The 18,084-nt window shown below is 49.8% G+C and overlaps 1 protein-coding gene across 3 annotated transcripts in view; it reads right to left on the bottom strand.

Moving 5' to 3' along the window:
- The window catches only part of llgl2 (LLGL scribble cell polarity complex component 2), a 132,111-nt gene that overhangs the window by 41,246 nt on the left and 72,781 nt on the right, over positions 1-18,084 (bottom strand). For all 3 annotated transcript variants that reach the window (XM_068004440.1, XM_068004439.1, XM_068004437.1), the window contains 4 exons: positions 14,164-14,381; positions 12,683-12,750; positions 1,633-1,786; positions 51-155 (listed from right to left, as the gene is read on the bottom strand). In XM_068004440.1, coding sequence (XP_067860541.1) covers positions 51-155; positions 1,633-1,786; positions 12,683-12,750; positions 14,164-14,381 — 545 coding nt within the window. The remainder of the gene's footprint in view (positions 1-50; positions 156-1,632; positions 1,787-12,682; positions 12,751-14,163; positions 14,382-18,084) is intronic.

Below are 18,084 nucleotides of genomic sequence, written 5' to 3' on the forward strand. Positions count from 1 at the left end.
ACGCGCAAAGGTTTCGAACGCCCCCTGTACCACAGTGCTCTGGAACTTACCTGTCCAGCAGTACCAGCCACAGTCAAATGACCGCTGTACTTGCACAAGTGGATCTTCTGGATTCCCAGTCTGGGGTCGTCACTGTAGGGATCGAAGGAGCCCACCTGTAGGAACACAACAGAAAAAAAGCTTTCTGTAACTTCCCTACTGCGCAGCAGAGCCAGTACGAACCCTCCATTAAACCTACTCTGGATCAGTCCTCGGTTAGATTTCCACTAATTGTCCAGTTCCCCTGCAGTCTGAAATACTGCCGCTCGTTTGGGGAAACAGGCTCCATTTGTTTTTGTCACCATCAGGAGAACTGGATGCTGACAAGGACTCTGGGACTAATATTAAAATTACAAGGACAGACTGACAGAATTTAAAAGAAGATTTGAGTGGGGATGTGACCCAGGACACTCAGATGACAGATTTAAGGACCATAAGCTTTGTACACAACAACTGGTAACTCGAGTCAACTCTCAAACCCATCAGATTGCAGAAGTGTAGAACAGCATGCCATGTAGAGCTGAGAACGCTGTCCATTAATTCCTGCCAGAAGGAACTGGGCAAGTCTAAACTTACTGAATACTTGACAGAACATTGAGACCCCAGACAGGGTTGGATTATCTAAGTTGCAACGTTAGAATAGGACCAACCAAAACAATTAAATCCTGATAAATGGGATACTGATACAAGAGGAAAAAAGTACACGCCAGGTACTGAGAGACTGAGACACGCGCACACCCCACACACACATTCCATCGTCTCTCTCCAGCTGAAGAGATTAATCTCTACAGTGGTTAGAAATCAATGAAAAAGAATGAATAAATTTGCATTTATACAGTCTTATCATGTCCTTGGGACACCCTGAAGCTTTTCACAAGTGAATCATTTTTGAAGTACAGTTATGTAGGTAAAAGCAGTCAATTTGCGTGCAAGGTCCCCCAAACCGCAAATGAATTGACGACCAGTTAACCTGGCTTTCGTGGTGTTGGTGAAGGGATGTGTGTTGGTCAGGACACCGGGAGAACTCCATGCTCTTCCAAAAGTGGCAGGAACAGGCAGACGGAGCCTCGGTTTAATGTCTCATCTGAAAGAAAGCACCTCCAACAGTGCAGCACTCCCTCAGAGGTGAGAGTGCCTGTGAGACCCCCGAGCCATGGCTGTCACTGGAGTGTTCGAAGGGTTAACAATTCTCCATGAGAAATGCTTGGGCTAGAGTTTCTGCATCAGTATTGATACATCCCTAGTCACCTCGTCCTCCATCTTACTCTCAATGTGGGCCTATCATCAAATTTAACCTCTGCCTCCCAGTCTGGGTGAGTGCTGTGCTGTGCTTCGCTTCAATGTTTAATATTTGCTATATGTGCATCCAAAACAAATGGGACGGTAAACTCGCACGCCAACCCCTGGCATGGCTGGAGATCACCGAGGCTCCTGGGGTGGATGCAGGTTGTTGGGTAATGCTCTGCCTGAAGCTTATCTGGATTTCCCACACAGGCAGGTCCAGGTGCCAAAGCCAATTCCTGGTTTCCCCGCACTGCTGCCGATGACTGGTCATCAGATTCCGTGCGCCGATGCTGCCGTACAGCCGCTTACCTTCCTCAGGGGAGGCCACTCATCCTCTCCAGACTGGTTCAGGTTATCGTTGTGATCTGCGTCTGTGACAAACACACCGACTGTACTGAGTTTGTACAGAGGCTTCAGGCACACGCCTGACGCGTCCCAGAAACGGACCGTCCCATCTTCGTGCCTGCAAAGAGAGAACAGAAATGTCAGAAGCGGTGAGCCAGGATCTGGGATCACGGAGGGAACCCTCACCCCAAACTGACCCACCAGGCTGTGCTGTGGTCCTGTGATCACTCAGAAATGGGCCAAACTTATTTCACATCAAAAAGTTATAGGTCAGAAACAAGAGCGCATCATCTGTCAAAGATCTAGACCTCTGCCCACCCTCTACTGGACCAAACCTCTCCCAGCATCCGCAGATCCAGTCCTCTGCCCACCCTCTACTGGACCAAGGCTCTCCCAGCATCCCCAGATCCAGACCTCTGCTGGACCAAGGCTCTCCCAGCATCCCCAGATCCAGACCTCTGCCGGACCAAGGCTCTCCCAGCATCCCCAGATCCAGACCTCTGCTGGACCAAGGCTCTCCCAGCATCCCCAGATCCAGACCTCTGCTGGACCAAGGCTCTCCCAGCATCCCCAGATCCAGACCTTTGCCGGACCAAGGCTCTCCCAGCATCCCCAGATCCAGACCTCTGCCGGACCAAGGCTCTCCCAGCATCCACAAATCCAGACCTCCGCCCACCCTCTGCTGGACCACGGCTCTCCCAGCATCTACAGAGCCAGTGAGAAGCCATCAAACAACTTATAGGACTTGTGGATTTAGAAGAGCCTTTGGCTTCTCTCCTCCCATGCTCCCCCTCTTACTTCACAGTACATCACAGCACAAGGAGGAGCGGCGAGAATAGGTCAGCAAGTATTTTGTTTATTGGTTAATGTTTTTTAGTAGTTAGTTTTTCAGTGTTAGCTAAACAGTAAATTGCCTTAAACCTATCAAACAGTTTAAATAACTGAGCTAACCTGGCAGGACAGCTGGGGCCTGTCTCATGCACATCCTGAGCCATGTGGGAACTACAGAACACTTCATGTGTCCTGGAAAACCACATGGGCAGGAAGTGCCGCCAGCAGCTCGAGCTCAGAGTTTCTGAGCTGGAGGGACAGCTGGCGTCACGACAGCGCATACAGGAAGCTGAGAGTTTCATGGATAGCAGTTTTCAGGAAGTGGTCACTCCGCAGCTAGAGAGGTCAAGAGGAGAGGAAGTGGGTGATCACCAGACAGACGAGGAGGAACAGGCAGGCAGTGTAGGAGTCCCCTGGGAGTTCCAATACCAGTGAGGGTGTTTACACCTCAGGGGAGTGCAGTCAGGAGCAAATCCACAGCACCATGGGAGACTCGGCTGCAAGTGTAGAAATGCAGTTGTTACGGGGGATTCGATAGTCAGGGAATAGACAGGCGTTTCTGTAATCACAAACATGAGTCTCGCATGGTGTGTTGCCTCCCTGGTGCCAGGGGAAAGGACATCACTGAATGGGTGCAGAATATTGAGAGAGGGGGGAGGGAAAACAGCCAGAAATCGTGGTCCATGTTGGAACCAATGACATAGGAAGGAAAAGGGTCGAGGTCCTGCAGCCAGAGGTTCAGAAACTACGGAGCAAGTTAAAAAGCAGGACCTCAAAGGGTAGTATCATAGAACGGTTACAGCATAGAAGGAGGCCATTCAGCCTATTGAGCCCGTGCCTGCTCTTTGTAAGATCAATCCAGCTAGTCCTATTCCCCATAACCCTGCAAATTTTTTCCCTTCAAGTATTTATCCAGTTCCCTTTTGAAGGCCATGATTGAATCTGCCTCCACCACCCCCCTCAGGCAGTGCATTCCAGATCCTAACCACTCGCTGCGTAAAAAAGTTTTTCCTCATGTCACCTTTGGTTGTTTCGCCAATCACCTTAAATCTATGTCCTTTGGTTCTTGACCCTTCCGCCAATGGGAACAGTTTCTCTCTATCTACTCTGTCTAGGCCTTTCATGATTTTGAACACTTCTATCAAATCTCCTCTCAACCTTCTCTGCTCCAAGGAGAACAACCCCAGCTTCTCCAGTCTATCCACGTAACTGAAGTCCCTCATCCCTGAAATCATTCTAGTAAATCTCTTCTGCACCCTCTCTAAGACCTTTACATCCTCCCTAAAGTGCGGTAAACAGAATTGGACACAATACTGCAGTTGGGGCCGAACCAGTGTTTTATAAAGGTTCATCATGACTTCCTTGCTTTTGTACTCTATGCCTCTATTTATAAAGCCCAAGATCCCGTATGCTTTTTTAACCGCTTTCTCAACCTGTCCTGCCACCTTCAAAGATTTATGGACATATATCCCCAGGTCTGTCTCTCCCTGCGCCCACTTTAGAATTGTAGCATTCAGTTTATATTCCCTCTCCTCATTCTTCCTGCCAAAATGTATCACTTCGCACTTCTCTGCATTAAATTTCATCTGCCACGTGTCCGCCCATTCCACCAGCCTGTCTATATCCTGTGAAGTCTATCACTATCCTCCTCACTGTTTACTGCATTTCCAAGTTTTGTGTCTTTGCAAATTTTGAAATTATGCCCTGTACACCCAAGTCATTAATACGTATCAAACAAAGCAATGGTCCTAGTACCGACTCCTGGGGAACACCACTGTACACCTCCCTCCAGTCCGAAAAATAACCGATCACCGCTACACTCTGTTTCCTGTCACTTAGCCAATTTTGTATCCATGCTGCCACTGCCCCTTTTATCCATGGGCTTCAATTTTGCTGACAAGCCTATTATGTGGCACTTTGTCAAACGCCTTTTGAAAGTCCATATACACAACATCAACCGCATTGCTCTCATCTACCCTCTCTGTTACCTCGTGAAAAAACTCTATCAAGTTAGTTAAACACGATTGGCCTTTAACAAATCCGTGCTGGCTTTCCCTAATCAATCCACACTTGTCCAAGTGACTGCCAATTCTGTACCGGATTATCTGTCCCCGTTTCTAAAGGTTTCCCCACCATTGAGGTTAAACTGACTGGCCTGTAGTTGCTGGGTTTATCCTTACACCCTTTTTTGAACAAGGATGTAACATTTACAATTCTCCAGTCCTCTGGCATCACCCCCGTATCTAAGGATGTTTGGAAGACTATGGCCAGTACCTCCGCAATTTCCACCCTTACTTCCCTCATCAACCTAGGATGCATGCCATCCGGACCGGGTGACTGATCTACTTTAAGTACAGCCAACCTTTCTAGTACCTCTTTTCAATTTTTAGCCCATCCAGTATCTCAACTATATTTTCCTTTACTGAGTCTCTGGCAGCATCTTCTTCCTTGGTAAAGACAGATGCAAAGTATTAATATGGTACCTCGGCCATCCCCTCTGCCTCCATGAGTAGGTCTCTTTTATAGTTCCTAATTGGCCCCACTCCCCTCTTACTACCCGTTTACTGTTCACATGCCTGTAGAAAACTTTTGGATTCCCTTTTATGTTGGCCCCCAGTCAATTCTTATACTCTCTTAGCCCCTCATTTCCTTTTTCACTTCCCCTCTGAAATTTCTATATTCTGCCTGGTTCTCACCTGTGTTATCAACCGGACATCTGTCATAAGCCCCTTTATTCCATTTTATCTCACTCACTTTCTCTTTTGTCATCCAGGGAGCGCTGGCTTTAGTTGTCCTACCTTTCTGCCTCGTGGGAATGTACCTAGACTGTACCCGAACCATTTCCTCCTTAAAGGCTGCCCACTGCTCAATTACAGTTTTGCCTGCCAATCTTTGATTCCAATTTCCCCGGTCCAGATCTGTTCTCATCCCATTGAAATTGGCCCTCCTCCAATTGAGTATTTTTATTTTAAACTGATCCATGTCCTTTTCCATAGGTATTCTAAACCTTATGAAACGATGATCGCTGCTCCCTAAATGCTCCCCCACTGGCACTTGTTCCACTTGGCCCACCTCAATCTCCAGAACCAAGTCCATCAATGCCTCCCTCCTCGTTGGGCCGGAAACGTAATGATTAAGACTCTGAACCAATGTAATTGCACAATGGGAGGCTTCCAGGAGGAGTTGGTTCGGGTATAGACACATCCCTACGAGGAGGAAAGGAAGGGCATCGAAAGCCTGAGCTCCCTGGATGACGAAAGGTATCGAAATTAAAATGCAACAGAAGAAGGAGGCTTGACAAATGTAAGGTTCTTAATACAGTAGAGAGCCAGGCTGAATACAGAAAGTACAGAGGAGACACAAAAGAGGGTCAAAGAGAGAGCATGAGAATAGATTAGCGGCTAACATAAAAGGGAACCCAAAAGTCTTTTAGAAACATGCAAATAGTAAAAGGGTAATCAAAGGAAGGGTGGGACCGATCAGGGACGAAAAAAAAGATCTTCTTGTGGAGGCAAAGGGCATGGCTGAGGCACTAAATGAATACTTCACATCGGTCTTCACTAGAGAAGAGGATGCTGCCATTGTAGCAGTATTGGAGGAGGTGGTAGCAATATTGAAAAGGATAAAATTAGATAAAGTAGAGATACTTAAAAGATTGGCAGTACTCAAAAGTCACCCAGTCCAGATGGGATGCATTCTAGATTACTGAGGGAGAAGGGTGGAAATTGAAGAGGCTCTGGCCACAATCTTCCAATCCTCCTTAGATATGGGGACAGTGCCAGAGGACTGGAGGATTGCAAATGTTACACCCCTGTTCAAAAAAGGGGAGAGGGATAAACCCGGCAATTACAGGCCAGTCAGCCGAACATCGGTGGTGGGGAAATTTTGAGAGATAATAATCCGGGACAAAATTAATTGCACTTGGAAAAGTATGGGCTAATAAATGAAAGTCAGCAGGAATTTGTTAAAGGAAAATCATGTTTGACGAACCTGATTGAGTTCTTTGATGAAGTATCGGAGAGGGTTGATGAGGGTAGTGTGGTTGATGTGTATATGAACTTTCAAAAGACTTTTGATAAAGTACCACATAATAGACTTGTTAGCAAAATTAAAGCCCATGGGATTAAAGAGACAGTGACAGCGTGGATACAAAATTGGCTAAGGGACAGAAAGCAGAGAGTAGAGGTAAATGGTTATTTTTCAGACTGGAGGGAAGTATACAGTGGTGTTCCCCAGGGGTCAGTATTAGGACCACTACTCTTTTTTTATTCGTTCATGGGATGTGGGCGTCGCTGGCGAGGCCGGCATTTATTGCCCATCCCTAATTGCCCTGGAGAAGGTGGTGGTCCGTGTGGTGAAGGTTCTCCCACAGTGCTGTTAGGAAGGGAGTTCCAGGATTTTGACCCAGCAACGATGAAGGAACGGCGATATATTTCCAAGTCGGGATGGTGTGTGACCTGGAGGGGAACGTGCAGGTGATATTGTTCCCATGTACCTGCTGCTCTTGTCCTTCTAAGTGGTAGAGGTCGTGGGTTTGGGAGGTGCTGTTGAAGAAGCCTTGGCGAGTTGCTGCAGTGCATCCTGTGGATGGTACACACTGCAGCCACTGTGCGCCGGTAGTGAAGGGAGTGAATGTTTAGGGTGGTGGATGGGGTGCCAATCAAGCGGGCTGCTTTGTCCTGGATGGTGTCGAGCTTCTTGAGTGTTGTTGGAGCTGCACTCATCCAGGCAAGTGGAGAGTATTCCATCACACTCCTGACTTGTGTCTTGTAGATGGTGGAAAGGCTTTGGGGAGTCAGGAGGTGAGTCACTCGCCACAGAATACCCAGCCTCTAACCTGCTCTTGTAGCCACAGTATTTATATGGCTGGTCCAGTTAAGTTTCTGGTCAATGGTGACCCCCAGGATGTTGATGGTGGGGGATTCGGTGATGGTAATGCCGTTGAATGTCAAGGGGAGGTGGTTCGACTCTCTCTTGTTGGAGATGGTCATTGCCTGGCACTTGTCTGGCGGAATGTTACTTGCCACTTATGAGCCCAAGCCTGGATGTTGTCCAGGTCTTGCTGCATGCGGGCACGGACTGCTTCATTATCTGAGGGGTTGCGAATGGAACTGAACACTGTGCAGTCATCAGCGAACATCCCCATTTCTGACCTTATGATGGAGTGAAGGTCATTGATGAAGCAGCTGAAGATGGTTGGGCCCAGGATACTGCCCTGAGGAACTCCTGCAGCAATGCCCTGGGGCTGAGATGATTGGCCTCCAACAACCACTACCATCTTCCTTTGTGCTAGGTATGACTCCAGCCACTGCAGAGTTTTCCCCCTGATTTCCATTGACTTCAATTTGACTAGGGCTCCTTGGTGCCACACTCGGTCAAATGCTGCCTTGCTGTCAAGGGCAGTCACTCTCACCTCACCTCTGGAATTCAGCTCTTTTGTCCATGTTTGGACCAAGGCTGTAATGAGGTCTGGAGCCGAGTGGTCCTGGCGGGACCCAAACTGAGCATCGGTGAGCAGGTTATTGGTGAGTAAGTGTCACTTGATAGCACTGTCGACGACACCTTCCATCACTTTGTTGATGATTGAGAGTAGACTGATCTATTGATGACCTGGTCTTGGGTGTAGAGGGTATAATTTCAAAGTTTGCAGAAGACACAAAACTCGGAAATGTAGTAAACAATGTGGAGGATAGTAACAGCCTTCAGGAGTACACAGACAGACTGGTGAAATGGGTAGATAGATGGCAGATGAAATTTAATGCAGAGAAGTGTGAAGTGATACATTTTGGTAGGAAGAATGAGGGGCAATATAAACTAAACTGCACAATTTTAAAGGGAGCACAGGAACAGAGACACCTGGGGATCTGTGCACACAAACCTTTGAAGGTGGCAGGACAAGTTGAGAAGGCTGTTTTAAAAAAAAGCATATGGGATCCTGGGCTTTATTAAAAGAGGCATGGAGGACAATAGCAAGGAAGTTATGCTCAACTTCTATAAAACACTGGTTAGGCACCACACTTTAGGAAGGATGGCGAGGCCTCAGAGGGAGCAGAAGAGATTTCCTCGAATGATGCCAGGGATGAGGGACTTCAGTTATGTGGAGAGACTGGAGAAGCTGGGGTTGTGCTCTTTAGAACAGAGAAAGTGAAGGGGAGATTTGATAGAGGTGTTCAAAATCATCATGGTTTTGGCACAGTAAATAAGGAGAAACTGTTTCCAGTGGCAGAAGGGTCGGTAACCAGAGGACACAGATTTAAGGTGATTGGCAAAAGAGCCAGAGGCGACATGAGGAAGCATTTTTTTTACGCAGTGAGTTGTAATGATCTGGAATTCACTGCCTGAAAGGGCGGTGGAAGCAGATTCAATAATAACTTTCAAAAGGGAATTGGATAAATACTTCAAGGAATTACAGGACTATGGGGAAAGAGCAGGGGACTGGGACTAATTGGCTAGCTCTTTCACAGAGCCAGCACAGACACGATGGGCCGAATGGCCTCCTCCAGCGCTGTATCCACAATGATACTACAACTATGATACTTGCGAGTGCCCAGACAGAAAAGACCAAAACTCAGCATGTCGTGTATTGCGAGTGCAGAAACGTCCCATCAACACATTGCAGGAAATCTCTCTCCACTCGTGTCTCACTCACTCCCCCTCTCTTCACCCCCCTGGCGTCTCCCCCTCACCCTCTCTTCACCACTCCACCCGGCGTGTCCCCCCCTCCCCCAGCGTCTCCCCTCCCCCGGCGTCTCCCCTCCTCGCGCCGTCGCCCCCCCTCCCGTGGCGTCCCCCCTCCCGTGGCGTCCCCCCTCCCCCGGCGTCTCCCCTCCCCGCGCCCCCGTCTCCCCTTCCCCACGCCTCTCTCCCCTCGAGGTGAGATTGAATGCTTGTCCCCAAGCTGCCTGTGTCGGGGCTGAGGTTTCTGTTGCACTGCAGTTTCCCATTTTAATCCAGAAAATACAACTTGCTTCAATTTATTAACAAAGCCAAAAAATTCTTAGAAAGTATAAACACAAATTCCAAGTTAAGGTGAGTAATCCGAGCAGAGTTCAGACACAAGGCCAGGTCTCTGCTAATCAACCCCAGTAAAAGTGTCCGTTTCTGGTCAAAGCACCATGACCTGTGGTTGGATACACACTGCCTCATCTCGATTAGACTCAGGTCAGTGCTGTCTGTCGGAGGTGCTGCAGGTCAGACAGAGAGACAGCGCTGTCTGTCGGAGGTGCTGCAGGTCAGACAGAGAGACAGCGCTGTCTGTCGGAGGTGCTGCAGGTCAGACAGAGAGACAGCGCTGTCTGTCGGAGGTGCTGCAGGTCAGACAGAGAGACAGCGCTGTCTGTCGGAGGTGCTGCAGGTCAGACAGAGAGACAGCGCTGTCTGTCGGAGGTGCTGCAGGTCAGACAGAGAGACAGCGCTGTCTGTCGGAGGTGCTGCAGGTCAGACAGAGAGACAGCGCTGTCTGTCGGAGGTGCTGCAGGTCAGACAGAGAGACAGCGCTGTCTGTCGGAGGTGCTGCAGGTCAGACAGAGAGACAGCGCTGTCTGTCGGAGGTGCTGCAGGTCAGACAGAGAGACAGCGCTGCCTGTCGGAGGTGCTGCAGGTCAATCAGAGAGACAGCGCTGCCTGTCGGAGGTGCTGCAGGTCAATCAGAGAGACAGTGCTGTCTGTCGGAGGTGCTGCAGGTCAGTCAGAGAGACAGCGCTGCCTGTCGGAGGTGCTGCAGGTCAGTCAGAGAGACAGCGCTGCCTGTCGGAGGTGCTGCAGGTCAGTCAGAGAGACAGCGCTGCCTGTCGGAGGTGCTGCAGGTCAGACAGAGAGACAGCGCTGCCTGTCGGAGGTGCTGCAGGTCAGACAGAGAGACAGTGCTGTCTGTCGGAGGTGCTGCAGGTCAGTCAGAGAGACAGCGCTGCCTGTCGGAGGTGCTGCAGGTCAGACAGACAGAGAGACAGTGCTGCCTGTCGGAGGTGCTGCAGGTCAGTCAGAGAGACAGTGCTGTCTGTCGGAGGTGCTGCAGGTCAGTCAGAGAGACAGTGCTGTCTGTCGGAGGTGCTGCAGGTCAGTCAGAGAGACAGTGCTGTCTGTCGGAGGTGCTGCAGGTCAGTCAGAGAGACAGCGCTGTCTGTCGGAGGTGCTGCAGGTCAGTCAGAGAGACAGTGCTGTCTGTCGGAGGTGCTGCAGGTCAGTCAGAGAGACAGCGCTGCCTGTCGGAGGTGCTGCAGGTCAGACAGACAGAGAGACAGTGCTGCCTGTCGGAGGTGCTGCAGGTCAGTCAGAGAGACAGCGCTGCCTGTCGGAGGTGCTGCAGGTCAGACAGAGAGACAGCGCTGCCTGTCGGAGGTGCTGCAGGTCAGTCAGAGAGACAGCGCTGCCTGTCGGAGGTGCTGCAGGTCAGTCAGAGAGACAGTGCTGTCTGTCGGAGGTGCTGCAGGTCAGACAGAGAGACAGCGCTGCCTGTCGGAGGTGCTGCAGGTCAGACAGAGAGACAGCGCTGTCTGTCGGAGGTGCTGCAGGTCAGACAGAGAGACAGCGCTGCCTGTCGGAGGTGCTGCAGGTCAGACAGAGAGACAGCGCTGCCTGTCGGAGGTGCTGCAGGTCAGACAGAGAGACAGCGCTGTCTGTCGGAGGTGCTGCAGGTCAGACAGAGAGACAGCGCTGCCTGTCGGAGGTGCTGCAGGTCAGTCAGAGAGACAGCGCTGCCTGTCGGAGGTGCTGCAGGTCAGACAGAGAGACAGCGCTGCCTGTCGGAGGTGCTGCAGGTCAGACAGAGAGACAGCGCTGCCTGTCGGAGGTGCTGCAGGTCAGACAGAGAGACAGTGCTGCCTGTCGGAGGTGCTGCAGGTCAATCAGAGAGACAGCGCTGTCTGTCGGAGGTGCTGCAGGTCAGACAGAGAGACAGCGCTGCCTGTCGGAGGTGCTGCAGGTCAGACAGAGAGACAGCGCTGCCTGTCGGAGGTGCTGCAGGTCAGACAGAGAGACAGTGCTGTCTGTCGGAGGTGCTGCAGGTCAGACAGAGAGACAGCGCTGTCTGTCGGAGGTGCTTCAGGTCAGACAGAGAGACAGCGCTGTCTGTCGGAGGTGCTGCAGGTCAGACAGAGAGACAGCGCTGTCTGTCGGAGGTGCTGCAGGTCAGACAGAGAGACAGTGCTGTCTGTCGGAGGTGCTGCAGGTCAGACAGAGAGACAGCGCTGCCTGTCGGAGGTGCTGCAGGTCAGACAGAGAGACAGCGCTGTCTGTCGGAGGTGCTGCAGGTCAGACAGAGAGACAGTGCTGCCTGTTGGAGGTGCTGCAGGTCAGACAGAGAGACAGCGCTGTCTGTCGGAGGTGCTGCAGGTCAGTCAGAGAGACAGCGCTGCCTGTTGGAGGTGCTGCAGGTCAGACAGAGAGACAGTGCTGCCTGTTGGAGGTGCTGCAGGTCAGACAGAGAGACAGCGCTGCCTGTCGGAGGTGCTGCAGGTCAGTCAGAGAGACAGCGCTGCCTGTTGGAGGTGCTGCAGGTCAGACAGAGAGACAGCGCTGTCTGTCGGAGGTGCTGCAGGTCAGTCAGAGAGACAGCGCTGCCTGTTGGAGGTGCTGCAGGTCAGACAGAGAGACAGTGCTGTCTGTCGGAGGTGCTGCAGGTCAGTCAGAGAGACAGCGCTGCCTGTCGGAGGTGCTGCAGGTCAGACAGACAGAGAGACAGTGCTGCCTGTCGGAGGTGCTGCAGGTCAGACAGACAGAGAGACAGCGCTGCCTGTCGGAGGTGCTGCAGGTCAGACAGACAGAGAGACAGTGCTGCCTGTCGGAGGTGTGCCTTTTGGATGAGACATTAAACGGAAGCACCATCAGCCTGTTCCAGTGGGCCAGTTGAATGTAAAAGATCCCATGGCAATATCTGGAGAGGAGCGAGTTAGTTCCGTGCTCTGGCTCGCATTCCACCCTCAACCACCAACAGGTTATGTGATCACCCTTCTCACTTGCTCCTTCTGAGACCTTGCTGTGTGCAAATTGGCTGCTGTGTTTGTTTACATAACAGTCACTGAGCTTCAGAGTAATTCACTACATAGAGAATCTCAAGATGGTTGAGAGAAATGTGATGAGGAACAAGTGTATCTTTCCCCAGTTATGAACAGACCACCCAGCACTAAACCCGTGTGCAGGCTGGGCCCAGCTGAAGGTGTGAGCTGTATGGATGAACTCTCCTTACCCAGTGAGGAGCAGGTCTCTCTGAGGGGCCTCTGGGGCGGTGCTGTACCCACCATCAATTGGCCACGGCTGTGGAGACAACACATTACAGGTCACTTCAAATACAAACTAATAGCAATCATGCAGGGGTCTGACAAAGCTGCTGGCACCGGGAGGCAAACAGTTGGGGGGGGTGGGGGATGATGGTGTTCAGCACCACAGGCTGCCCTTCAGCTCCTGACCCAGTAGCCATTTGCCATCACCAAAGTGTCAGGTAGGTTAATTCAGTCGTGGAAGGGTGACAACTGCACCCAATCCTGCACAGACCCAAGGTCCACACACAGAACCTCCCCCGGAACGGCCACCGCCTGGCCCCTCCCCCACCAAACCGCCACCGCCCGGCCCCTTCCCCACCAAACCGCCACCGCCCGGCCCCTCCCCCACCAAACCGCCACCGCCCGGCCCCTCCCCCACCAAACCGCCACCGCCCGGCCCCTCCCCCACCAAACCGCCACCGCCCGGCCCCTCCCCCACCAAACCGCCACCGCCCGGCCCCTCCCCCACCAAACCGCCACCGCCCGGCCCCTCCCCCACCAAACCGCCACCGCCCGGCCCCTCCCCCACCAAACCGCCACCGCCCGGCCCCTCCCCCACCAAACCGCCACCGCCCGGCCCCTCCCCCACCAAACCGCCACCGCCCGGCCCCTCCCCCACCAAACCGCCACCGCCCGGCCCCCAGGTGGTCACTGCAATGCCCAGTATGAGGAATGCTGCTGATCTCCCCCCACCTTCCCCAGATCAGTTGTACCATTCCCTATCCTGGCCCAGCGTGGATTACTGATGGAACCTGGTACTTGCCCTCTCTCTCTCGCTGAGGACTACGCCGTGTCAAGCCATTGCGTCTCCACATTTTCACTTGGAGGTCGATTAACTTTGAAGTGTCACATCCATACAAACCACTACCGCTGGAGGTCACAATGCACTCACTGTAGAACTGTAAATGATCCTGAGCGATGAGGCAGGTTACAGACCACTGAATGTCTGAAGGAGATGGCAACATACAGTAATACTCCAGTTCACCTGCTGCTAGAACTTTAATTATTTTGTGTCAGAGTTTGCCCCCATCTTCCCCTGAATTCCGGCCAGTGCTTCACTTCACCACTGGCGGCCGTGCCTTCAGCTGCCTAGGCCCTAAGCTCTGGAATTCCCTCTCTAAACCTCTCCTCCTTTAAGAGGCTCCCTACCTCTGACCAAGCTTTTGGTCACCTGTCCTAGTATCTCTTTATGTGGCTCGGTGTCAAGTTTTATCAGATAACGCTCCTGTGAAGCGCCATGGGACGTTTTAGCTGCAGCTCCTAATTGTGACACTTGACCAACAGTTAGTGGGACGAGACACCAAAACCAACTGGGAGTGTCACTCGGTATTTCATCTAGGCTATGGAAGAGTTTTGCTTTATTCAAGTACCCCACCCGCTCTGCAGAGTGCGTGTTCTGGAGCTGTACCTTGGTGGAGTATTGCGTGCTCTGCTTGTTGCCGGCAGCGATGATTCTCTCCCAGAGTTTAATAGGGATATTGGAGACATGGTGGGAGCAGGTGATAGCTGAGCAGTGGAGAGGTATCAGGTACGGGCACTGGATCACCGGCCACGAAGGGGTCTTCAAATCAATGGCTACCAGCTCCTCCTCCGCTAGAACCAACAGAGCAGATGGCTCATCACAATCTAGGAAAAACAAAAGGGGCATGAGTCGGAGTGTGTGGAGCACAGACATTACTCCAATCCTGGCAATGCAACCAAATGAAGGACCATCGCCGTCACATAATTTACTGGATTCGACATCACTGGTCACAGCACGTACAGGAGGTGGTCATTCTACTGTGCTGTGCCAGCTCTTTGAAACAGCTAGCCAATTAGTCCCATTCCCCTGCTCTTTCCCCATCGCCCAGCAAATTTTTCCTCTCCAAGTATTTATCCAATTCCCTTTTGAAAGTTACTATTGAATCTGCTTCCACCACCCTTTCAGGCAGTGCATTCCAGATCATAACTCGCTGTGTAAAAAATGTTTCCTCATGTCACCTCTGCCTCTTTTGCCGATCACCATAAATCTGTGTCCTCTGGTTACCGACCCTTCTGCCGCTGGAAACAGTTTCTCCTTTATTCTATCAAAACCGTTCATGATTTTGAACACCTCTAACAAATTTCCCCTTAAGGAGAACAACCCCAGCTTCTCCCATCTCTCCACATAACTGAAGTCCCTCATCCCTGGAACCATTCCAGTAAATCTCTTCTGCACCCTCTCTAAGGCCTTGACATCCTTCCTAAAGTGTGGTGCCCAGAATTGAACACAATATTCCAGCTGAAGCCTAACTGGTGTTTTATTAATGTTTAGCATAACTTCCTTGCTTTTGTATTCTATGCCTCTATTAATAAAGCCAGGATCCCATATGATTTAAAAAAAAAATAAAACAGCCTTTTCAACTGATTCTCTGACACTTTCAAAGATTTGTGTACATACTCCCCAGGTCTCCCTGTTCCTGCACTCCCTTTAAAATTGACCATTTATTTTATATTGCCTCTCCTCAATCTTCCTACAAAAATGTATGACTTCACACTTGTGTTAAATTTCATCTGCCATGTGTCTGCCCATTTCACCATTCTCTGTCCTCCTGAAGTCTGTTACTATCCTCCACATTGTTTACTACATTTCCGAGTTTAGTGTCATCTGCGAACTTTGAAATTATACTCTCTGTACCCAAGTCCAGGTCATTAATATATATTAAGAGCAGTGGTCCGAACACTGACCACTGGGGAACACCACTGTGTACTTCCCTTCAGTCTGAAAAACAACCGTTCACCACTACTCTCAACTTTCCATCCCTCAGCCAATTTTGTATCCAGGCTGCCACTGTCCCTTTAATCCCAAAGGCTTTAATTTTGCTAACAAGTCTATTATGTGCTGGGACCACTGCTTTTCTTGATATATATTAATGACTTGGACTTGGGTGTACAGGGCACAATTTCAAAATTTGTAGATGATAAAACTTGGAACGGTAGTCAACAGTGAGGAGGATAGTGATAGACTTCAAGAGGATATAGACAGGCTGGTGGCAGATGAAATTTAACACAGAAAAATGTGAAGTGATACATTTCGGTAGGAAGAACGAGGAGAGGCAATATAAACTAGAGAGGGCACAACTCAAAGGGGTACAGGAACAGAGAGATCTGGGGGTATATGTGCACAAATCGTTGAAGGTGGCAGGGCAGGTTGAGAATGCGGTTAAAAAAAGCACACGGGATCCTGGGCTTGAAAATAGAGGCATCGAGTACAAAAATATGGAAGTCATGATGAACTTTTATAAAGCACTGGTTCGGCCAGTTCTGGGCACCACACTTTAGGAAAAATGTGAAGGCCTTATAAGGAGAGGGTGCAGAAGAGATTTACTAGAATGGTTCCAGGGATGGGGGACTTCAGTTACATGGATAGACTGGAGAAGCTGGGGTTGTTCTCCTTGGAACAGAGATGGTTGCAAGGAGATTTGATAGAGGTATTCAAAATCACAAAGGGTCTAGACAGAGTAGAGAGAGAGAAACTGTTCCCATTGGCGGAAGGGTTGAGAACCAGAGGACACAGATTTAAGGTGATTGGCAAAAGAACCAAAGGGGACATGAGGAAAAACTTTTTTTTTTTTACACACTGCGAGGGGTGAGGATCTAGAATGCACTGTCCAAGGGGGTGGTGGAGGCAGATTCAATCATGGCCTTCAAAAGGGAACTGGATAAGTACTCGAAAGGAAAAATTTGCAGGGCAACAAGGGAAGGGCAGGGGAGTGGGACTAGCTGGATTGCTCTTGCATAGAGCCAGCGTGGACTTGATGGACCGAATGGCCTCCTTCCATGCTGTAACCTATGAGTCTTTTGAAAGTCCATATACACAACAGCTGTACGACCCTCATCAACCCTCTGTTTCTTCATCAAATAACTCCATCAAGTTAGTCAAACACGATTTTCCGTTAACAAATCCGTGCTGCCTTTTATTTATTAGCCCAGACTTTTGCAAGTGCCAATTAATTTTGTCTGATTCTTGTCTCTAAAATTTCCCCACCACCGACTTCAGGCTGACTGGCCTGTAATTGCCGGGTTTATCCCTCTCCTCTTTTTTGAACAGGGGTGTAACATTTGCAATCCTCCAGTCCTTCAGCTCCGTCCCCATATCGAAGGAGAATTGGAAGATTGTGGCCAGAACCTGTTATTTCCCCTCAGTAATCTAGTTTGCATCCCATCTGGACCAGGTGACTTGTCTACTTTGAATACTGCCAATCTTTTAAGTACCACCTCTTTATCTATTTTTATCCTATCCAACATCGCTACTACCTCCTCCTTTACTGCTACAATGGCAGCATCCTCTTCTCTAGTGAAGACCGATGTGATGTATTCATTTAGTGCCTCAGCCATGCCCTTTGCCTCCACAAGAAGATTTTTTTTTTGTTCCTAAATGGTCCCACCCTTCCTTTGACTATGCTTTTACTAGTTATGTGTTTGTAAGAGATTTTTGGGTTCCCTTTTATGTTAGCCGCTAATCTATTCTCATACTCTATCTTTGCCCCTCTTATTCCATTTTTTATATCTTCTCTGTACTTGCTGTATTCAGCCTGGTTCTCTTTATTATGAACCTTACATTCATCATAAGCCTCCTTTTTCTGTTTCACTTTAATCTCACTATCTTTAGTCATCCAGGGAGCTCTATCTTTGGATGCCCTTCCTTTCCCCCTCATTGGAAATGTCTAATCTGTCCCCGAACCAACCCCTCCTTGAAGGCCTCCCATTGTTCAATTACTGTTTTGCCGACCAATGTTTGACTCCAATCCACCTGGGCAAGATCCCTTTTTAACTAACTGAAATTTGCCCTCATCCAGTTAAGTATTTTCATATTTGATTGTTCCTTGTCCTTTTCCATAACTATTCTAAACCTAATGATATTATGATCACTGTTCCCCAAATGCTCCCCCACTGAAACACGCATCACTTCATTCCCCAGAACGAGGTCCAGCACTGCTTCCTTCCTTGTTGGGTTGGAAACACACTAAGGACAAAACTCGGAAATGTACTAAACAATGTGGAAGATAGTAACAGACTTCAGGAGACATGGACAGACTGGTGAAATGGGCAGACATATGGCACAAATTTAACACAGAAGTGTGAAGTGATGCATTTTGGTAGGAAGAATGAGGAAAGGCAATTCTAAAGGGGGTGCAGGGAGAGACCTGGGCGTGTACATACATAAGTCTTTGAAGGCAGCAGGACAAGTTGATCAAGCTGTTTTTAAAAAAAAGCATATGGGACCCATGGCTTTATAAATAGATGCATAAAGTACAAAAATAAGGAAATTATACTAAACTTTTACTGGTTAGGCCCCAGCTGGAGCATT

Source organism: Heptranchias perlo, chromosome 23, assembly GCF_035084215.1.
Source record: "Heptranchias perlo isolate sHepPer1 chromosome 23, sHepPer1.hap1, whole genome shotgun sequence".
Lineage (NCBI taxonomy): Eukaryota > Metazoa > Chordata > Chondrichthyes > Hexanchiformes > Hexanchidae > Heptranchias > Heptranchias perlo.